This window comes from Phyllobates terribilis, unplaced genomic scaffold (genome assembly GCF_046119375.1).
Source record: "Phyllobates terribilis strain yellow unplaced genomic scaffold, ASM4611937v1 Scaffold_12__6_contigs__length_324123572, whole genome shotgun sequence".
Taxonomy (NCBI): domain Eukaryota; kingdom Metazoa; phylum Chordata; class Amphibia; order Anura; family Dendrobatidae; genus Phyllobates; species Phyllobates terribilis.
In genome coordinates this window covers 24035466-24059415 of record NW_027362772.1, presented here as the reverse complement: position 1 = coordinate 24059415, position 23950 = coordinate 24035466, and the positions used below count along the sequence as shown (strand labels likewise).

General features: G+C 47.6%; 1 protein-coding gene across 4 annotated transcripts; it reads right to left on the bottom strand.

The window, feature by feature from the left end:
* Positions 1-989: 989 nt before the first annotated feature.
* LOC141171962 (alpha-tectorin-like) lies at positions 990-5498 on the bottom strand. Of its 4 annotated transcripts, none has more exons than XM_073655697.1 (8): positions 5404-5498; positions 5010-5058; positions 4883-4915; positions 3826-3953; positions 2713-2994; positions 2428-2565; positions 2141-2300; positions 990-1427 (listed from the first exon to the last, which is right to left on the bottom strand). In XM_073655697.1, the coding sequence occupies exons 2-8, from the start codon at positions 5044-5046 to the stop codon at positions 1255-1257; spliced, it is 951 nt and encodes a 316-aa protein (XP_073511798.1). In that variant the 5' UTR covers positions 5047-5058; positions 5404-5498; the 3' UTR covers positions 990-1254. The 4 variants fall into 4 exon arrangements, with proteins under 4 accessions (XP_073511798.1, XP_073511796.1, XP_073511799.1 ...); XM_073655695.1 differs by having other exon boundaries at positions 3826-3956; positions 5404-5497; XM_073655698.1 differs by having other exon boundaries at positions 5010-5063; positions 5405-5488.
* Between the last annotated feature and the right edge of the window lie 18452 nt (positions 5499-23950).

The following is a 23950-nucleotide window of genomic DNA, read 5'->3' as shown; positions in this document are numbered from 1 at the left end:
CCCTACACTACCTAATACACAAGCAAATCTCTCCCTGACACAGCAGGGTGCCACGTCTGATATAGACCTGATGACGCTGTGTGGCCAGCCAATCACTGTAATGCCCACAACCAACAGGGCTACGGCATTACAGTGTGTGGCAGGCAATCCCTGCATGTTCATTGGCTCTCTAAAGAGCGCCAAACATGCAGGGAGGGGACCCGAGTTCCCGCCCGAGCAACCCCGGAAATACTCGGCGAGTGCCGAGCATCTCGAGCAGTGAGATGCTTGGGCGAGCACCGAGTAGTAGCGAGCATGCTCGCTCATCACTATTGGTCACATATAGGACTAAAGCGCCCAACCTATTGTCATGTTTTCTGTTGATGTAACTAAAGCAAAAATGCATTGAAATTGGAATCTATTCTATGATGAACACATCTATCCTCAGCTCCCTGATATCCAAGGGTGTAAATAATATACTGTCTAAGTATGTTTATTCCTATTTTAATATCATATTACTATCATATTGATAGTTATTATCCATATTGATATTCTTTCTCTCTTCCTCTGTTGTATCTTGGTTTTATTTACTGTTTGTTTGAGAAACTTTGCACAACTTAGAAGTCTTGGGTTGAATGCTGTTATTGTCATCTCTCCCATTTCTTCTGCGATTTCAGCACATGATATCACCATGTGACTGGTAATACAGACCGTGGGCAGTTTTTAATTACTTTTTATTATGTAATTATTTATATTTGTGATTTTTTCACACCTAATCGAACGTCTCCTTTTGTTATGTTTGGTAAATGTTTATGTCTTTGGTCTCCATATACAAGTGTAGCACCCTACGATATTATCATTAATGGCTTTATTATTTTGTCTGAGACCAGACGAGCCGACTTATTACATCAAACAGAACGGACAGAGGGAAACAGAAAGAAGAGAATTAAAGGGGTTGTTCATGACTCCGATATTAATGACTTATCCAATGTATAAACAAGGACATGACAAGTGGTCAGAAGAGTTTTATTATTGCATGATCCTCTATATATAAAACACAGTTTATATCACTCATTTGAAGCAATGAGCGGAGTAATGTATACATAAGTGTCTATACAAGGAGGACCATAAGGAGGTCTCCTCACTGCTCTTTAGGACCTCTTATGCCATTGATTGCACAATAGGTTGCCCATGGCTGTGACTAGATTCGATTTTGCACTTGTAGAGATTAGTGATGTCAGATGTTATGGCGGATGACGTCTGGACGCCATTGTCTTAGAAGCAGCCCTTTTTCTTGGTCTTGCAGGTGAAGAAAGATCCTGAGGCTTCACAGGTGCCGGATGCCGGGCAGCGCTCCTCCGCACAGGACACCTTACCACCCTGACACCTGCACTTAGTGCTGCACGAGGCCTCGCTCCAGAAATCATCACCTTCCTTAGCAAACTTTGCTGTGATAAGGAAATAATGTAAAGTAACATCACAAGTGTGATCAATACAGAGATGGATGGATAGATAGATAGACAGACAAATGGATGGAGGGACGGACAGAGGGACAGAGAAATGGATGGATAGATGGATGGATGGATGGATGGAGGGATGGACAGAGAAATGGATGGATGGATGGAGGGACGGACAGAGGGACAGAGAGATGGATGGATGGAGGGACGGACAGAGAGATGGATGGATGGATGGAGGGACGGACAGAGGGACAGAGAGATGGATGGATGGAGGGACGGACAGAGAGATGGATGGAGGGATGGATGAATGGATGGACAGACAGAGGGACAGAGAGATGGATGGATGGATGGATGGATGGAGGGACGGACAGAGAGATGGATGGATGGATGGATGGAGGGGCGGACAGAGAGATGGATGGATGGATGGATGGATGGAGGGATGGACAGAGGAACAGAGATGGATGGATGGTGATCCCACCATGGACAGAGAGATGGAGGGATGGACGGAGGAATGGATGAATGGAGGGATGGAGGGAGGGACAGAGAGATGGTTGGATGGATAGATAGATAGAAGAATGGACAGACAGAGAGGTGAATGGTTGGATAGATGGACAGGGGAAAGAGAGATTTGGAATTGATGGTTTTAATCATATCATTTTTGCTTGTTTTTCTTATCTTGTACCTTGTAATAAATAAAGAATTACCTTGGAAGATGCAGCCTCCAGGAACCTTAAAGTCATCGACCTGGAACACCCATCGTCCAGGGTAATTGACGTTAGATGTGGACTGGATTTTCAGCACCTCATTAGTTCTGGATCCGGGAATATTGAAGTAATGAGTGTCATCTCCGCTGTTAAATCCAGCCTGTGATATATATATATACAGTATTACAATGTATCTGGTTAACTTCCAAAATGCAGATATCTGCTGACATACCAGAGATCACCAGCAGGAGGCGGTATTACACAATATTTACGCTTGTTTTCCTTACCTGAGCCGGGGTCCCACCCAGTCCAGTGTTGGGGTCTCCATCGCTGGCGGTCCCAGTCGTCCACTGGATGTCACCATAATTTAAGATGGCAATGTAATTATAACCGTCGCTGGTGAGGACGGCCTGGAAAGTGTTCACCTAATAGAGGAAATGTCATATTTATGTTTAGAAACTTTATTAGGAAAAAGTTCTTATTACAGGTGGCACCAAAATTGGCAAAACTGGAGATTGTCATCATCTGCCGCCATTGATACCAGTATATTAATAGTTATATGTATATCTGACCTTTTTAGATGCAGACCCATAATATGCTACTTGGTCCCAGGTGGCCACGAATGCCCATGTGGCCTTATAGTGCAGATCTGGCAGGTGCTTTTCCATGTCCTCTGATATCTTCTGCAGAAGATTAGGGTCTGTGCTTTCCCGGTAGTACACGGTGCCCCCCAAGTCATTGTCCACGTCTCCCCAGAAGGGGGTGACAAAAGTTTCTCCATTAGTGAGGGGGAAAGCATCTGGGGTGTACTGGGAAACTGCCATGTTGAATGAAATCACTCCATTATTATTTACCTGCAACATAGAAAGTTATGATTCAGATTGTGCTTGAAATACCACATGTCACCTGCAGGGGGCGGTAACAATAAACTTTAGATTAAAGGGAAACTAATAAGAAAAAAAATGAAAAAAGGGGAAATGGGACATTGAAAACGTGTAACTTTGGGATTATTACAATGTGTGCAATATCTAATGAGATTTCCTAATGGCCACCAGCAAGTCTTATCCCAGAAGTCAGGAAGAAGAGGATGGAAGCCTGAATTATGATTTTTTGGGCATGATTAATAATTTTTTTTCCAGCTTTGCACCATCAAACTTAACGGAACTGAAGTGCAATATCACAGACAACTTATAAAAAAAGCAAAAATAAAAATGTTGAAAAATTAATTCTAGTTGTAGAATATCTTGACCCCATCACGGGTGTACAAAATCACATCCCCAAATCTGTATCTCTGGTGCAACCAATATGTCTCTCATTTGGCTGCTGATCCTGATAATTGCCCTTTAAATGGTTGTACATTGACTTACTGGGTAGTCACCAACAGGTGGTGCTAGAGATGCAGTTTTCTTTCTTCCAGGAGGAGAGCTATTTTGCATACGTTTTCCCAGAAAGCATTGCACTTAAGACTTAATTTGCTTGATTATAGATCGTGACCTTGGACACTACCATGACAATGTTAAATGTAATGTAGATACAAGTTGCCAAAAGTCACATTTTTCATTATATTTTAAAAAATATATTTGACAAGGACAGCAGATAACAATTGATAAAAATTCCTAAAATTTTTGTGACATCCCAAAAAATAGAACAAAAGATATTAAAAAGAATTAAAGAAATATTCTTACGTGAAGAGATTTATATTTTTTGCCAAAAAATTTAAACTCAATGGAGAGCTGCACTTCACCGGAAGTCCCATCATCTTCCGTTGGGGTCACTTCGTCCCCTTGATCGAGCCCGTATGGATAAAGAACATCTTCTAGATCATAGAAGAAAAAAAAGTTTACTGTGAGAGATAGGAAGGAGAGAGATTTCAGTGTTTTTGAGCCTTTGAAGACCTGCCCTCATCCTTCACACTTTTCTGAGCCTCTTCTGGCTGCGAAGAGGGAATAAAAAGTTTGGTTTTATCAGTAACTTCCGGAGACTCCATGTTATACATATATAATGGGCTATGGTTATTCGTTCCTTCCCCTAAGGGTTTGAATATGATTGAATATGGCTTATTCCTACATTTCTTCTTTACAGCTCACCGTGTGGTCAGGAGGGGTATTGCAAGTAAAATCGATAGTTTAAAGAGTTTCAGAAAACCAAGAAAAAAAATATTGCTCTCAATGCAGTGAGCTCCCAAACCTCAATGTTTCATTTATTTTCCTTTTAAGCTGACCTTTAGCTTCCTGCATCCATACTTATTTTATGCTATTGTTTACATTCTGAACTTTGTGCCAGTCTTTCCTTTGTGCCTCCAGACTACATTTACTTTCCCAGGTGCTCTGATCCACCCTTCAGTGCCCGCCCTCTCCACCTACAAAGTACCATCCTGAGACTCCCATACAGTCTCAAGGCGGATAAATCATCTGCACCAAATAGTCTCAGTATCTTATGGGGGAAAAATATGGTTGTGAGCCACAATCTGTAAGAAGAAACCACATTGTAACATTATTACTAAGTTCTAGCTACTATTTTAAATACATTGCTGCAGGTCATTTCTAATCCACAATTTATACTGAATGAGCTCCTTATTTTTCTCCTCGATCATTAATTTTACTACTGGTTTCTTTGATAAAATCTTGGCCAGATTATTCAAATTTTTGAGAATTTTTTTAATATTATTATTTTGGAATTTTTTAATACTTATCAGAAAATCAGATGTATATAATACAAAAAGTGGGGAAATATATATCTTACTTGACTCCACTGATCCGTGCACTGAAATTAAAACTGAAAAAAAAAAACACATTTTTTATTGATATTTTTTTTCATTATTATGTTTGTTGATTTTGAACATTTTTATGTAATTTTTTATAGCTCTTACCCAGCAACAGCAATGAAGTCACTGACGCGATCTTCATGTTGACCAAGCTCTATCCAAAATAATGAAAGGGGGAAAAATAATATTTATTAATAAAGTCCTGATTGTCCTGATGTTGGTAAATATTCTGTTTAGTCATTTTGAGCCCTCCCAAGCACCAGGTACTGGGGGTCACTTCTACTTTTACCCCCCATTTATCTACAGAAAGAAAAACAAGTCCAAATGCATGTACATATTAGATATGTTCCGAAATGCGTGATCTATAAAAAAAAAATTGGTATTTTATGAATTTTTTTTCAAAGCCGGCAATTATCCTACTAAGTGATCTGCTCCACCTGACCAAGTGAGAAAGTGCACCTGAAAGGGATGATATTGGAGCTGGAGTAAAAGCTCTTACCTCTGTGTAGTCTGATCGATCAGAGCCTAAGGACACTCAGACATAATGTGATTTTATATATTATGTGCCGGGGTGGAGACTTAATGTTAAACCAGATTTTAAGGTTTGTATGTGTGAAGATGTGTACACAGCATTTAGTAATATTGATGTATTTAAATATTAAAACAACATGGCCACATTGTCTCCTCTCTCACCGCTCTGCCCTTAGCAAACAATGATTCATAATTTTCTACAATCCGGATTCTGCAACTTCTAATAAATGAGAATAAAACCTCAGATTTATAATATTAAGAACCCAGAGCCAATTATTAGATTAAAAAAAATCAGCAATAGTAATGGACACTGTACAAGCGAGCCTTTTGTTACACGCATGCTGCTAGTTTCAGATAGGGCGAGATGGGTTTCATGAATTCGTTGGAATCCTGGGGGAACTGTTACTCAGGGCGACCATAGGCTGCAGCTTCTCTCAGGCACACGATAGATTCAGTTGCTGACCAGACACATATGACAAGAGTCTTTTTCAACAGTTTAAAAGTGGAATTTAATCTGAAGCATGACCAGTGCAGGGATATTACAGCAATGATTTTCATTACAGTACAGTCTCATAAAGCAGGCACAGTAATGTCAGTCTCTTCAGTAGCATAATTCAGCACAGATTAGATCTCTTGACAGCACACTTCTTTGTATAAACAGCAGGCTTTTCCTTCACAAGGACTCACTAGTACACAGCATTCTTTATCCTGCATGGAGATGGGGGGGAGGGTTTGATGAGGGAGATGATCTCTGTGACACAATTCCTTCCAGTCCTTATCTTCTTGCCAGATAATACGCTGCACTGTTAGTTCAGGGAGTTTATCCGACCTGTGTTTAGTTTCTCTCCTGATCTGAATCCAGTTCAGTTGCCTTCTGTCAGATACAGATAACACACTACCTTTCTCTAAGGCTCCAGCCAGAACAGTAAACAACTTCCCCACAATCCCCATGGGGCTCTGCTAAAACACTCCCTGTCTCCTGTGACTTTGCTACTAACCCCTGTTGTTGCTGGATACTTGTGAAGCACAACACTTCCTGTCTCTTGTGACTATGTTAACTCTTATAATTGCTGGATGCTTTTGAAGCAACAGCACTACTTCTGCATGTCATACTCTTCCCTCCTTTTTGAATGTTGTCCTCGACATTCACCTTGTCAATCTGACCAATTCTGAGACAGTGGTGAAAGTTGAGTAGCTTTATATACAAATCGGCATTGTGAAATTGGCATAACATTTATAAACATTGATAACAACCTATTCTTTGACTTTTTTCTTGTAGTACTCCTGTAAGAAATAAATAATTAACACAAACAACACAATCAGCATCTCTTCAGCAGGAGCTTTTAGTACGTCTTCAACCAGCTCTCTCTCTCACTAGGCCTTAACAGTTCTTTGTTTCTACAAAGTCTTTAAAGGAAAATCAAAGCATGAAAACAAGTCTTTCCACCAGGTAACATCTTTCATACTGTCTCTCGGTGGTGAATACCACTCAAGTGGGCTTACCTGGTCCACACCTGTTTCTAGTCGACAGTCCTTGGCACTTGACTCTGTTCACCAAGTGTCTCATACGTCAGCATCACGGGCCTCCTCACTTCTCGAGTCGACATCCTCCGGGTTCTTCGGTCACATGAGTTTCTTCCACCACAATCATTTCCTGTGAAAAATACAACAGTGTGCTCTTCTTCATAGGAACTTTCAAGGTCACTATCCACCTCTGGAGCTTCAGTCTGTGGTGGTCCCTTAGTCGATCTCGGAGGATGTCAGTCTACTTCTGGGAAGTCTTGTTGTGGTGGGAAATAATCACAAGGTAGTAGTAAATTCCGATGGACTATACTGGCTTTCTTGTCTCCCATTTCCAATCGGATTTCATACACTGGACTGTCATCGGCTTTCCTCCTCACAACCACATACACCTTGTCTTCCCAGTATAAACAAAGTTTTCCTGGACCACCTTTCTCACGTATGTTCTTGACTAGCACCCGGCTTCCCGGTGCTAATTCTGCTCCATAACATTTTCAATCATAGTACTCCTTACTCTTGCTCTGTCCTTGAGTAACCACTTTGGACGCTATGTTGTATGCCTCTGCCATCCGTTCCTTCCATTTCCGAATGTACTCCAGATACATTCTGTAAGTCTCTGACACCGGAGTATCAAACATGATGTTGATTGGCAGTCTTGGCGATCGTCCATACAATAGGAAGAAGGGTGAGTAACCTGTTGCATCGCTCTTTGCACAGTTATAGGCATGTACCACTTTTGACAGAGAACTAGTGATGAACGAGCATGCTCGCTACTGCTCGATGTTCGCCCGAGCATCTCACTTCTCAAGATGCTTGGCGCTCGCCGAGTACTTCCGGGGTTGCTCGGAGGGAGCTTTGGTCCCCTCCCTGCATGTTTGGCGCTGTTTAGAATGCCAATCAACATGCAGGGATTGCCTGCCACTCACTGTAATGCCGTAGCCATGTTGCTTGTGGCATTACAGTGAGTGGCTGGCCGCATAGCGTCATCGGGTCTATATCAGACCTGGCGCCGTTGTGCTCGTCACAGTGACTCCAAAATCAGGCACAGTAGGGAGAGGTGCTGCTGCGTCAGGGAGAGATTTGCTTGTGTATTAGGTAGTGTAGGGAGAAAAACCGTACATTACACATATCCATGTTAACAAACAGTCCTTTTGAGGATTAACTAATCCATCTTCTGAGATATCAGGCAGGCAGTGTATATAGGCAGGCAGGCAGGCAGGCAGGGTATACAGCAGACTACAGTGCACATAGGACAAGAGGCTCCATTCCAGTTCTGCCTTCTGCTGCTGTTAGATATTTCTATACAAAGGCCCAGGTCTCAGGGGCCAGGAATACTTTTTTTGGATCTTAATCCTCACTATTTGCTTAAAAAGCAATTGAGAGAACACAGTTTTTCTGCGCCATTTGCTTGTTGGCACTACAGAATACAGCCACGTCCTTTCCATATTACAGCGCTAGAAATCCAGCTATTTAAAACCGTGTTTTCTCCATCAAAAGGATCACATATACGTTGTCAGAAAATACTGCCATTTCTGGCCTCCATTAAAAATTTCCTTTAGTGTGTCAGTGAAGCAATTCCCACCAGTTTGCTGTTCAAACTACTTACATACAGGCCAGGTATTTAAAACTCTGTTTTCTCCGTCACACGGATCACATATAAGTTCGCTCCAAACTCAGTCATTTGTAGTGAGCGTGGAAGATACTGTCCTCCATTTAAAATGGGCAAGGCACGTGGCAAGGGACGGCGAACTGGACATGATGGTAATGGTGCATGCAGAGGCTGAGGACAAGCTGAAATTCTGCCACAACAAACACCCACATCTTCTCGCCCGACCTTCCTGTCCCAATTCCTAGGGGACCGCAGCACACCACTATTGAACCCATAGCAGTGTCAAAAGGTTGTTGGTTGGATAGTTGGATAATGCTTCCAGTCACTTAGCCAACACCACCACCCTGTCTTCCACATGGTCAAGCCTCAGTAGCCGTGAGTCTGGTCCGCCACTTGAAGCGGGGCAAGAGGAGATCGCGTGTAGCGATGCCCAAATATTTGAGCAGCCACGGTCACACAAAGGCGACGGTGGGAAAGTGTCACAAGAGGTGGACGATGATGAGACACAATTGCCAGAAAGTCAGGAGTAGGACCAGGATACGGAAGTGGAAGACGAGGTGGTGGATGATATAGTAACTGACCCAACCTGGCAGGAGGACATGCAGAGTGAGGACAGCAGCACACAGGGGAGGGAGGCAGAGCACCCCAACAGGCAGGAAGAAGCAGTGTGGTGGCCGCAGACAGAAGGCAGGCAACCGTGCCCCGTAACACCAAGACAAAGGAAGTTGCAGGTACAACTGTTAGGTCTTCCCGAGTCTGGTTGTTTTTTAAAGACTCTGCCGATAACCCCAAAAAGGCCATTTGCAACACCTGGCAGGCCAGCATCAGCTGGAGTGGCAAAACGACCAGCCTGACCACCACCAGCATGATCAGGCACATGACAGCAAAGCACCCGACCTTGTGGGCCGAACCCCGGGGTCCAGGAACAGTGTCTGCACCATTGCTTCTTCCGCTGTTGTGCATGCAAGCCCATCCCCTCTCCATGGTGCATGCGAAGATGCATCCTGCCCAGCACCTGTCGTTGCGCACTCTCAAGTAGCAGCATCAGGAAGCACATCCATGTCCTTGTCTCAGCGCAGCGTTCAGTTGTCAATACCCCAGTCCTTGGAACGCAAGCGCAAATATGCAGCCAACGCCCCACAGGCCACACTACTAAATTCTCACATTTCATGACTTCTTGCGCTCGAAATGTTGCCTTTTAGGCTTGTGGAGACGGAAGCATACCGCAACTTGATGGCGACGGCCGTCCATCAGTACTCGGTCCCCAGCTGCCACTATTTCTTCCGGTGTGCCGTCCCCGCATTACACAAGCACGTGTCCCAAAACATTAGCTGTGCCCTCAACAACGCAGTTACCAGGGAAGGCCACCTAACCACGGACACGTGGACAAGTGCTTGTGGGCAGGGATGGTACATCTCGCTGATGGCAGACTGGGTTAACATAGTGGAAGCCAGTACCCAGTTGGACCTTGGGACGGAACACGTCCTCCCGATGCCAAGGATTGCGGGCCCTAGGTCAATCAGGGCTGCCCCCATGGTCTACAGCTCCTGCACCTCATGCTCCTCAGCCTCCTCCTCCTCTTCAGCCTCCATCTCTGAAATTACCACATCAGTCACAAGCTGGAAGCACTGCAGCACTGCCTTGGCCAAGTGGCAACAGGCTGTGCTGAAGCTAATATGCTTAGTGTTACGGATCCGGGTCGTGGAACCTCTGTGCTGCGGTGCAAGGAGGGACCAGAGGGGCGTAACTAGGTATCAACTCGGACTGACCAAGGCCGTACGGCAGGTGCTACTTTGGGGACCGACCTTGTATGAGAGCAGGTGACTCCCATGGGTCAGAAGGTAGGGACTGATCGGTACAGCAGATGGGCACGGCATGGCTGGTACCAAGCAGGAGCCTCCAGGTAGGTGGGCTGATGGGCACGGCTGGTAACAGGCAGGTGCTTCTAGGTAAGCGAGCTGGCAGGCATGGCAGGTAACAGGCAGGAGCCTCCCGGTAAGCTGACTGGTAGGCACGGCAGGTAACAGGCAGGAGACTCCAGGTAGGCTGGCTGGTAGGCACGTGTAATGACCGGAGGTCCGAGAGAGAACCAGTGAGTCACAAACTGAGACAGAGACAGAAATAAACAACACTTTCTTTACTAAAATAGGGATTAGACTAAAATTCAGTATTGAATGAATCAGTCTCACATTCTGCCTGGGACACTGTCTCTACTAAATACACACAATCAGCAAAAGCTGAAATCAATGTGCCAATCTCAAGGTTTCCAGCTTGTGTGAATTATTCTAGAGATCTGGAACAATTTTACCTAAACACTGTGTCAGTCTAGTGAGGGCGGTATATGCGGACCCCCTGAGATGGCACACTGCATACAATCCTACCACTATGAACAATAATAATGCATGAAACTATATCAATTGCTCTTATACCCTTATTATCAGGATATCCGAATATCTTAAAGTTATGGTACCGTTAACCTCAGATGCAGTCTATCACAGGCCTGTGAATCACGGTGGCTGCAGCTAGTCCCGGAAAACTTTGGCGCCAAAACAAAAACAAAGTTCACAAAACAGCAAAAATTCCTTGTCTTGTTGGCCGATGCCGAGCCCACACGCCGGGGACTTTAGTCCTGTAGCCTCAGATTAAGGTCTGGGAAGATCTCTTCACAAAGTCTTGTCAATATCCTCTCAGTGGAAATGGCACCAGAAACCTTCTTTCCTCCTGAAGTCTCTCACTGTTATCCAGTACACCAACCGCGTGCTCAGTCACAGAAATGGATTACTCAGTCCCTTCATCACTCGACACGTGACTCCTTCAGCACAAAGTCTATAATCCACTCAGCATGGACTTCCACAAAACTCCACAGAGCCTAACAGCTTCCCCAGCTCAGCACTTGTCCTTAAACAGAGAAAGGGGTAAACAAACTCCACATGGAAGAGTGTAAAGACAGCATTTTCTTGCAGCTCCTTCTCACAGACTTCCTGTCTAGACTCACACATCAGACGCTCTTAGAATACACACAGTTTCTAGCACTGCCCCTCCTCTGAGCCCAGCCAGGCAAAAGTCACAGGGTCCTAGTGCTCTCCTGCTGTTATCACATTTCACACTCTCACACACGGCAGGTAACAGGCAGGAGTCTCCAGGTAGGCTGGCTGGTAGGCATGTCAGGTAACAGGCAGGAGCCTCCAGGTAGGCTGGCTGGTAGGCACGGCAGGTAACAGGCAGGTGCTTCCAGGTAAGCTGGCGGACAGAGCCCATAGACAGACTGGCGGACTGGACTGTAGACAGACTGTCGGGCTGGAGAGTAGACAAGCAGGCGGACTGGACTAGTAGTCAGGCTGGCGGGCTGGACTTGTAGTCAGGCTGGCGGGCTGGACTTGTAGTCTGGCTGACGGGCTGGACTTGTAGTCTGGCTGGCGGGCTGGACTTGTAGTCAGGCTAGCAGCGGGACCTGAGGGCTGAAGCAGAGCATCACACACAAAGCTACAACCTTGCACGGCACCTCCATATTGGAGGAGGTGCCTTTTATAGGGGAAGTCCTCCGGCCATTGGCCGGGGACTTTTTAGGATGGCGCGCGCGGCTCCTTTAAGAGGGGGGGAGCGCACGCACGTGCCCTAAGCACAGAGCCGGGGAAGCTGCGTGCACCAGCAGCAGCTGCAGGGAGGCCAGAAGATGCCAGAGCAGGACCGCGGCGGTAAGGGTGACGGCGTCTCTTCCGGGCAGGATGCAGAGACGCCGATGCTACACTTAGGTGACAAACCGCACAATGCTGAAGAGTTTGGACAGCTCTAAAAGAGCAGGCAGATCTGTGGCTCACACCGCTGAACCTACAGTGAGGCATGGTCATGTGTGACAATGGCCGGAACCTGGTGGCGGCTCTGAGGCGAGGCGAGCTCACACACGTACCATGCCTGGCCCATGTGCTTAACCTTGTGGTTCAGTGGCTGGTGGGCTGGACTTGTAGTCTGGCTGGCGGGCTGGACTTGTAGTCTGGCTGGCGGGCTGGACTTGTAGTCAGGCTAGCAGCGGGACCTGAGGGCTGAAGCAGAGCATCACACACAAAGCTACAACCTTGCACGGGCCCCTCCATATTGGAGGAGGTGCCTTTTATAGGGGAAGTCCTCCTGCCATTGGCCGGGGACGTTTTAGGATGGCACGTGTGGCCCCTTTAAGAGGGGGGAGCGCACGCACGTGCCCTAAGCACAGAGCCGGGGAAGCTGCGTGCACCAGCAGCAGCTGCAGAGAGGCCAGAAGACGCCGGAGCAGGACCGCGGCGGTAAGGGGGACGGTGTCTCTGCCGGGCAGGATGCAGAGACACCGATGCTACACTTAGGTGACAAACCGCACAATGCTGAAGAGTTTGGACAGCTCTGAAAGAGCAGGCAGATCTGTGGCTCACACCGCTGAACCTACAGTGAGGCATGGTCATGTGTGACAATGGCCGGAACCTAGTGGCGGCTCTGAGGCGAGGCGAGCTCACACACGTACCATGCCTGGCCCATGTGCTTAACCTTGTGGTTCAGTGGCTGGTGGGCTGGACTTGTAGTCTGGCTAGCGGGCTGGACTTGTAGTCTGGCTGGCGGGCTGGACTTGTAGTCAGGCTAGCAGCGGGACCTGAGGGCTGAAGCAGAGCATCACACACAAAGCTACAACCTTGCACGGGCCCCTCCATATTGGAGGAGGTGCCTTTTATAGGGGAAGTCCTCCTGCCATTGGCCGGGGACGTTTTAGGACGGCACGTGTGGCCCCTTTAAGAGGGGGGAGCGCACGCACGTGCCCTAAGCACAGAGCCGGGGAAGCTGCGTGCCCCAGCAGCAGCTGCAGAGAGGCCAGAAGACGCCGGAGCAGGACCGCGGCAGTAAGGGGGACGGCGTCTCTGCCGGGCAGGATGCAGAGACGCCGATGCTACAGTACCCTCCCCATTTACGCCCCCTCTTTTTCAGGCCAGCAAGAAATTTTTTTAAGGAGAAGCGGGGCATGAATGTTCTCCCTAGGTTCCCAAGATCTCTTCTCTGGGCCAAATCCTTTCCAATCCACCAGAAAAAGGTTTTTCCTTTTACCCTCTTGGTGGCCAGAATGTTCTCTACATCATAGACGTCCTCAGCGGAGACCAGAGCTGGGTAGGTACCTGGATTGTCGAAAAAAGAATTAAGCACAACTGGTTTGAAGAGAGATACGTGGAAGGAGTTGGGAATCCGTAAGGTGGCCGGGAGTTTTAACTTGTAGGCTACTGGGTTGATTTGCTTGAGGATTTCAAATGGGCCGATGAACCGTGGACCCAACTTATAGAAGGGTATTTTGAGACGAACATGTTTGGAGGAGAGCCAAACTTTGTCTCCCGGACGGAATTGAGGTGGATCCAGATGTCTCTTATCAGCATGCTTCTTCATCCGCTCGGAGGATTGAAGAAGTGCGGATCTAGTGTCCTCCCAAATAGTGGAAAATTCGCTGACCAGAGACTCCATGGCCGGGTTGTCCACTGAAGCGGAAACGGGAAACGGAATCCGGAGATGTTGACCGTTGACCACAAAGAACGGGGAATTGGAAGAAGATTCGCTCTCATGGTTGTTGTAGGAGAACTCGGCCCATGGTAGGGGCTCCACCCAATTGGTATGGTGAGCGTTGACGAAGTGCCGGAGGTAGCTGGTAAGGATCTGGTTGATACGCTCCACTTGGCCATTGGACTGCGGATGGTAAGCGGAGGAGAAATCTAGGGTGACATCCAGCAGCTTACACGTAGCTCTCCAAAAGCGCGAAGTGAACTGGACCCCTCGATCAGACACAATGTGGAGGGGTAGGCCGTGGAGATGAAAGATGTGATGGATGAAATCCTTAGCCAGCACAGATGCAGACGGGAGACCAGGCAGAGGGATGAAGTGTGCCATTTTAAAAAAGCAATCAGCGACCACCCAAATGACCGTACAACCGGCAGAAACAGGGAGATCAGTAATAAAGTCCATAGCAATGTGTTGCAACGGGCAGCAGGTACGGGAAGAGGCAGGAGACGGTCGGCAGGAAGATGTCTGGGAACCTTGTTGCGGGCACAGGACGAACAGACCGTGACGAAGTCTACCACATCATGGCGCAGGGTAGGCCACCAGTAATGCCGGGTAATGAGCAGGAAGGTCTTCTTCTGGCCAGCATGGCCGGCTAGTTTGGATGAATGACCCCAGTGAAGAACCTTCTTACGATCCGGAACCGCTACAAACCTCTTACCGGGTGGGAGACGAGACAGATCCAAGGGGGCCACATTCATCATTTTGGAGGGATCGATGATATGCATAGGCTCCTCCTCTTGATTGGAAGATAGGAAGGATCAGGACAAGGCTTCTGCTTTAATGTTCTTGTCAACCGGGCGGTAATGTAGGGTAAAGTTAAAGTGGGCGAAGAACAAAGACCACCGGGCCTGACGCGGATTGAGTCTTTGGGCGTTATCTGAAGATAAGCCAAGTTTTTGTGGTCAGTATAGATGACCACCGGGTGCAGAGTCCCCTCGAGCAGGTAATGCCACTGCTCCAGCACCAATTTGATAGCTAGCAGTTCTCGGTCTCCTATGGAGTAGTAGCGCTCAGATGAGGAGAAGAGATTGAAGAAGAAGCCGCAGGTTACCATTCTCCCGGATGGAGATTTCTGGGTGAGCACCGCTCCGACTACGGAAGAGGAAGCATCAACCTCCAGAAAGAATAGTTTGTTGTTATCTGGATGGTGCAGCACAGAGGCAGAAGAGAAGGCTTGTTTTAAAGAGAGGAAGGCCTCTTCCGCTTCGGACGGCCATTCCTTAGGATTTGCTCCCTTTCGGGTGAGTGCAGAGATGGGAGCAGTCCGGGAAGAGAAATGTGGGATGAAGAGACGGCAATAGTTGGCAAAGCCCAGGAATCGCTGAATCGCCTTCAACCCTTCCGGACGGGGCCACTTTAAGACGGCAGAGACCTTCTCAGGGTCCACCAGTAGACCTGTCTTAGAGATGATATAGCCCAGGAACGGAAGAGAGGACTGCTCGAAGAGGCATTTCTCAAATTTTGCATATAGGTGATTCTGCCTAAGTCTAAGCAGGACCTGACAAACATCCCTCCGATGAGAGGGAAGATCCGGAGAGAAGACCAAGGTGTCGTCCAGGTACACCACCACGCAAGAATATAAGAGGTCACGAAAGATGTCATTAACTAATTCTTGGAAGACGGCGGGAGCATTACAGAGACCGAAGGGCATCACACGGTATTCATAGTGACCGTCCCGGGTATTAAATGCCGTCTTCCACTCGTCTCCTTGGCGGATCCAAACCAGGTTATACGCCCCACGAAGATCGAGCTTGGTAACGATCTTTGCGCCTTTAAGGCGGTCGAACAGCTCAGAGATGAGCGGCTGGGGGTATTTGTTTTTGACAGTGATTTGATTGAGTCCTCTATAATCAATACATGGACGTAGTGAACCGTCTTTCTTTTTAACGAAGAAGAATCCGGCTCCAGCCGGGGAGGAAGATTTCCGGATGAATCCCCTAGCCAGATTTTCTTCGATGTACTCCGACATGGCCCGGGTTTTGGCCAACGACAATGGGTAGATACGCCCACGGGGTGGAGTGGCACCGGGTATCAGGTCAATAGGGCAATCATATGGCCTATGGGGTGGCAGAGTCTCTGCCTCCTTCTTGTCGAAGACATCAGCATAGGACCAGTACGGTGCCGGTAGACCGGGTAAATTAGTCAGAGTAGATGGGGGTCAAGCCAGGCAAACTGGAACCAGGCAGGTCTCATGGCAATCCTGCCACCAACGGAGCACCTCACCGGATTGCCAATTCTGAATGGGTTCATGCTTCTGTAGCCAGAGTAGACCTAGCAAAAGGGGGTGAGAGAGTCCAGAAAGCACATGGAAGGAAATCCTCTCTGAGTGCAGCTTTCCCACCTGCAGGGTTACGGGCTCCGTGATGACCAAGATGGTCACCGGAAGGATTCTTCCATCCACGGAAGCGACTGCCAATGGTTCGGCCAGAGATTTAGTAGGAATTTAATACTTCTCTACAGGGACTGGGATATGAGATTCCCAGCGGCTCCGGAATCCAGATGTGCAGTTTCAAAGAAGCGGTTCTCTCCACAGGAAATAGAGACAGATAAAGTCAAGAACGGAGAGGACTTACTTTTGCCTAGGACGACCTCTCTGAGTGGTCCTAGGCACTGGAGTTTCCCGGCTTAACCGGGCAGGAACGAATCAGGTGCTCCTTACTACCACAGTAGAAACAGCTCCTCTCGGCTCGGCGTGTCTCTTGGTGAGATTTGACCATCTTGGCCTGGTCGATCTGCATAGGTTCGGGCGAGCGTGCCCGGGGAGTTGCAGATTGGGAAGCAGGTTTCTGGAAAGTAGGAGCAATACAAGGAAATCTTCTCTCCCGGGTAGTCTCCTTAGCACGTTCAAGGAAACGGATGTCAATCCGGGTTGCTAGTGACACCAGGTCATCTAGGATGGTAGGAATGTCCCGGCCGACTAACTCGTCCTTAATCCGACTGGAAAGGCTCTCCCAGAAGGTGGACACCAGGGCCTCGTCCCAGGCAAGCTCAGAAGTGAGGGTACGGAACCGTATGGCATACTGGGCCACGGTGAGACGGAGCAATGAGGAGGCAGTAGAGATCCTTCGTCCGGGTTCATCGAAGACCTTCCGGAAGGCAGTGAGGAAAGCCGGAAGATCGTACACCAGGTGAATCCCCTCTCTTCCATAGAGGGTTAAGCCATGCCAGTGCTTCCCCGGTGAGGTGAGACATGATGAACGCCACCTTGGCCCGGTCGGAGGGAAACTGATGTGGCAGAAGTTCAAAGTGCAGTGCGCACTGATTCAGAAAGCCCCGACATAGTACGGGGTCACCTCCAAAACAAGGAGGTGCAGAAAGCCGAGGTCCTAGGCTGGATGCCGTGGTATTGGTAGGTAGCAGCGCTGCCGGAGCGGGTGTCGCTGGACTTTAGGCAGACACAGGTGGGACAGACAGTGTGTCCAGGCGAGAGTTGACAGACCGCAGGTAGGCCAGGATGTTTTCCTGTTGGGATCTCTGACGAGAAACCTCCTGGTACAGGTCAGGAAGCGAAGGGGCCTGGGGGCCACCAGGTTCCATGGCCCCTGCAAACTGTTACGGATCCGGGTGGTGGAACCTCTGTGCTGCGGTGCAAGGAGGGACCAGAGGGGCGTAATTAGGTATCAACTTTGACTGACCAAGGCTGTACGGTGGCTCAATCGATTCCGTGACCAGGGAGGGACCGAGCAGAGGGACCAGGTGCTACTCTGGGGACTGACCTTGTATGAGAGCAGGTGACTCCCACGGGTCATAAGGTAGGGACTGACCGGTACAGCAGATGGGCACGGCAGGCAGGCTGATGGGTGATCCGGGCAGACGAACTGGCAGGCACGGCAGGTACCAAGCAGGAGCCTCCAGGTAGGCGGGCTGATGGGCACGGCTGGTAAAAGGCAGGTGCTTCTAGGTAAGAAGGCTGGCAGGCATGGCAGGTAACAGGCAGGATCCTCCTGGTAGGCTAGCTGGTAGGCACTGCAGGTAACAGGCAGGAGCCTCCAGGTAGGCTGGCTGGTAGGCACGGCAGGTAACAGGCAGGTGCTTCCAGGTAAGCAGGCGGACAGAGCCCATAGACAGATTGGCGAACTGGACTGTAGATAGACTGTCGGGCTGGAGAGTAGACAAGTAGGCGGACTGGACTAGTAGTCAGGCTGGCGGACTGGACTTGTAGTCAGGCTGGCAGGCGGAGCACGATGAGATGGAGCAAGGAACCATACAGGGTGATTACACACAGCCAAGCCTCATCTCATCCCAACGTGGATTGGGCGACAATGAGGAAGAGGAGGAGGAGGAAAGACACGAGCTAGTTTCGTGCACTATAGATGGTAGTACCTGCACAGCTGTCATACCGTCTGTTCTGTGTGGGTGGCCAGAGGACAGAGAGGAGGAGGAGGAGGAGAGCATGGTCAGTCATCCTCTTGGTGAGGACATGGAAGTCTTGCCTGTTAGTAGTCTGGCACGCATGGCTGAGTTTATGTTACGGTGCCTTTCCCATGACCCTTCCGTTCTAAAAATTTTGGGTGACAGTCATTACTGGTTGGTGACACTTCTAGACCCACGCTACAAGGAGAACTTTATATCTTTTATTCCTGAGGCGGACGGATCTACAAAAATGGGGCTGTACCAGATGGCCTTTGTTGCGGAACTATTAAAAAAATTCCCATCTGAAAACATCGGCGGCAGAGGGCACACTTCGTTGGACAACCAAGGAGTACAAGCGAGAGAGACACAACTTCAATCCAGCAGAGGCAGGGGAACACTGTCAAAGTTCTGGGAGAGTTTTCTCAGACCCTCCCATCGCACAGGCCCTGAGGAGCGGGGTACTCTCACAAGGTGTGCAAAGTTTTGGAAGATGCTGAGGGAGTACTTTGCCGACTGCACCAACGTCCTCCGTGATTCCTCTGTGCCTTATAATTATTGGGTATCCAAGCTGGATACGTGGAATGAACTAGTTCTCTATGCCTTGGAGGTCCTGGCCTGCCCTGCCGCCAGCGTTTTATCACAGATGGTTTTTAGTGCCGCTGGTGGAATTATAACTGATAAGCGCAACCGCCTGTCAACTGAAAATGCTGACAGGCTGACTCTTATAAAAATGAACAAGGGCTGGATTGGGCCAGACTTCTCAACACCACCGAATGATAGCAGCGTATCATAAACTCAAATCCAGTGTCTTTTTTTGGGAGGTGTACTCCCATGCACCTTTTCACACCCACACATGGGTATACGCTTTCTGATTTTGGCTATTTGCTCTTGTCCTCCTCGTTCTCCTCATCCTCCACCACCATATCACTAGGGTGACCATGGTCCATGATGCAACACCCACATAATTGTTTAAAGGGTGTTTATGATGCCTGTAAATATTTTTTTTTATACAGTATGTTCATGTATACCCCCCAGGTGTAAATGTTTGTCAGCCCATAACAAGTATAGGAGACCCACTCATTTCTAATGGGAATATTTTTTTATGAGGCCCTCCTCCACGTCTCTTCCAAGGGGCATTGAAGTGCCTCCAAATTTTTGGCAGCCCTTGCATTCACTGCATAGGCCAACACTAAGGGAGACGCTCTCCTTTCTAATGGGAATTTGTCGTTAGTGTGGCCCTGCTCTGTGTGTCTTTAAATTCTTAGTGGGGCTTTTCCTAAAATTGGTCAGCTGTTGGACTCACTGAATACCCTATAACTGTATAGCAGACTCTCTCCTTTCTTATGGTAATTTGTCATACTGTGGCCCTGCTCTATGTGTCTTTAAATTCTTAGTGGGTTTTCTCCTAAAATTGGTCAGCCGTTGGACTCACTGCATACCCTATAACTGTATAGCAGACCCTCTCTTTTCTAATGGGAATTTGTCATTACTGTGGCCCTGTTCTATGTGTCTTTAAATTCTTAGTGGGGCTTTTCCTAAAATTGGTCAGCCGTTGGACTCACTGAATACCCTATAACTGTATAGTAGACTCTCTCCTTTCTTATGGTAATTTGTCATACTGTGGCCATGCTCTATGTGTCTTTAAATTCTTAGTGGGGTTTTTCCTAAAATTGGTCAGCCGTTGGACTCACTGCATACCCTATAACTGTACAGCAGACTCTCTCCTTTCTAATGGGAATTTGTCGTTACTGTGGCCCTGCTCTATGTGTCTTTAAATACTTAGTGGGGTTTTTCCCAAATTTTGGCAGCCCTTGCAGTCACAGCATGGGCATTACCACTATAGGAGACCCGCTCATTTATATTGGGAACATTTTTTTTACTGAGACTCTCCTCTATGTCTCATCAAAGGGGTATTGGGTTGCGTCCAAATTCTTGGCAGCCCTTGCAGTCACTGGATACGCAATAACAGTATAGGAGAACCACTTGTAAATAGTGGGAACAACAAAGTATAGCCGGCTGATGGCTCTCTAACAATAGCGAGGGCTGACTTCTGACCTTTTAAGAATAGTAAGGGCCGTCTGATGGCCCTATAAAAATAGGCTTTATGACTTTCAGAGTCCGTCCATCATAAATAAAACAGGATGTGTCTGATGATGTCACACACCACATTGCCAGATAAGGTTGTAAAATGTTAAAATGACATTTCCCGGTGAATGTATTTGTCTTAAAAAATAACGTAAAAAACCCCAAAACAATAGGATCTTTCTTTAGTATAAAAAACAGCGTCACCAATTTAACCTCAATGTAATCACATTGTTCAGCTCCTGCACCTCCTCCTCCATCTCCGAAATGACCACAGCAGTCACAAGCTGACAGCACTGCAGCACTGCCTTGGCCAAGCGGCAACAGGCTGTGCTGAAGATAACATGCTTAATTGACAAACCGCCCAGCGCTGCAGAGTTGTTGAAAGCTGTAACACAGCAGCCTTATCTGTGGCTCTCACCGCTGAACATACAGCCAGGCATGGTCATGTGTGACAATGGGCGGAACCTTGTGACGGAGAAATAACACCCAGAGTAGATACGGTTTCCCTCTATGCCAGTCCTTTCACCAAATACAACTCTCAAAAAAAAAAGCTGTGGACTGGCTCCGTACCATCCCTGGCCACATTCACCTGTCCACGTTTTTGTGGTTAGGCGGTCCTTCCCAGTAAGTGCACTGGGGAGGACATGGGTAATGTTGTGGGACCCATGCTAGTGGAAGGCGGAGACGACACCAGGAGGAACAGTGGCGGCTGCGGACCGAGTATGGACACCCGGCCGCCGCCAGCATGAGGCTGTGAAAAGCTTCCGCCGCCATATTTCAAGTGCAAGCAGCTGCCCAGAAATCTGGCAGTTAAGTGTTGTGGCCTGTGGGTGGGTGGGTGGCGGCATACTTGCCCTTGCATTCGAAATAACAGAAAACTAAGCAGATGGTGGCCTCTATCATCATCATGGCCTCACCTCGGCACTATGAACTCTCCTGAAGGAGAAGCCAGGGCCCACAGGAGAAGTCTCCGGTTCTCTGGTAGGCCCGTCCAACCCTGCCGAGAAGCAGCCCTGGATACGAAAAGTGTGGGGGAAGGTTCCCGGACACTCTATGGCTGCTTTTTTAATGTGCATTGGTCATGCTTATGCATGTTATTTCTTAAACCGCATTGCAGATCAGGCCAGTGTCCAACTCTGTATTCATGAAATTAAATGCGCAAAGAAAGATGTTTGCGTGTTAAAGCACCACTGGCAAGTGCGAGTTGATGTTGGATGAGCTGCCATTGCTTCTGCATCAAGCTGCATTAGAGGACTTCCTGGGAGAAATGACACTCAGGGCAGATACCGTTTCCCTCTATGTCAGTCCTTTCACTGAGTTAAATACAACTCTCAGCAAAAAAAGCTGTGGACTGGCTCCGTACCGTCCCTGGCCACATTCACCTGTCCACGTGTTTGTGGTTAGGCGGTCCTTCCCAGTAAGTGCACTGGGGAGGGCACTAGTAATGTTATGGGACCCATGCTTGTGGAAGGCGGAGACGATACCGGGAGAAATAGTGGCGGTTGGGGACCAAGTATGGACACCCGGCTGCCGTCGTCATGAGGTTATGAAAAGCTTCCGCCTCCACGAGCCTAAAAGGCCACATTTCAAGTGAAAGCAGCTTTAGAGGACTTCCTGGGAGAAATGACAGCTGGGTAGATATGGTTTCCCAAGTCCTCTCACCAAGCTACAGAATATGGCTGTGGTGAAATACAACTCAGCAAAAAAAGCTGTGGACTGGCTCCGTACTAGAGATGAGCGTTGTTCGACTCGAACTGTTCGCCAATCTCAAATTCGAGCTGTTTTGGGCGGTGTTCGAGCCGTTCGGCAAACACGAACGATTTGAAAAAAATTCGGCTGTTCGAGGTTATGTTCGATAACTGTTCGTGCACCGAAATCATAACTGGATTTTTTCTCAGTAATGCTGAAAATTAATGTTAATACGCAGTTATAGTGTACAGTGGGGCGGGGGGAGGGGCAGGGGATGGATCTCTGCAGGAATAATGAAGATCTCCATTTTTTTTTCTCTTTCCCGCATTTACAGTGGGGCGGTGCAGTCTGTCAGCCTATCAGCAGCGCACACACGGAGCGAAGTGCTTTTTTTCACACAAGCAAGGGCATGTGTTATTGGCACTGTATGTTACATGTCCTTGCCCTATAAGACCCAGCCATTTATCCCGTCGCCACCATTTTCTCATTGCTGCAGCTGCGTGTTAGACGGCACCGCTGTTGCTGTGCGCTATACCTTGTTAATTTCAAGCCAATTTTCGCACAAATCTACAGATAGCTTGGGAGTAGGGAATAGTTGTGATTGCAGTCCTTTTAAGGACTAGGTTACAGCATTTCCTACGACTTTTATCAGGCAAGTCTGTGCTCTTAAATAGATAGGTTGGGAGTAAAGACTAATTGTAATTGCAGTCCTTTTCAGGACTAAGTTACATCAGTTCCTATCAGTTTTTGCCAGGTAGGTCTGTGCCAGTGCTGTGCAAGTTTTTTTCACAGCATTTGGCTAAATCTAGCAAAGCTAATCCTTTTGGGCCTATTGCAGAGTGTGTTAGTCAGTGGAGTAGCCTATCTGTGTTGCAAGCTGCACCACCTGTGTATAGAATACCAATTTTTTTACTGCACCTAGTGAAGTAAAACCTTTTGGGCACAGCATCATTCTATTAGTCCATCTATACTAACCTCCACCAGGTTGCAAATTGAATATAATTTTTTTCTGCATCTAGCTCTGAAAAAATATTTGGGCTTCTAGCAGTGTGTGGGACTTGTTCTATTAGTCCATCTATACTGACCTCCATCAGGTTGCAAATTAAAAATAATTTTTATCTGCATCTAGCTCTGAAAAAATATTTGGGCTTCTAGCAGTGTGTGGGACTTGGTCTATTAGTCCATCCATACTGACCTCCATCAGGTTGCAAATTGAATATAATTTTTTTCTGCATCTAGCTCTGAAAAAATATTTGGGCTTCTAGCAGTGTGTGGGACTTGGTCTATTAGTCCATCTATACTGACCTCCATCAGGTTGCAAATTAAAAATAATTTTTATCTGCATCTAGCTCTGAAAAAATATTTGGGCTTCTAGCAGTGTGTGGGACTTGGTCTATTAGTCCATCCATACTGACCTCCATCAGGTTGCAAATTGAATATAATTTTTTTCTGCATCTACCTCTGAAAAAATATTTCGACTTCAAGTAGTGTGTGGGACTTGTTCTATTAGTCCATCTATACTGACCTCCATCAGGTTGCAAACTGAATATAATTTTTTTCTGCATTTAACCCAGACAATAGTTTTGGCCTAATACCACAGTTTGGCCACTCAGCTCTGCTCGGTTCCCATCCATTGTTTTTTTGTGCAAACAACTCCAAAGTTGTGAATTAGTTAACCACCAAAATGAGTGGAAAAAGG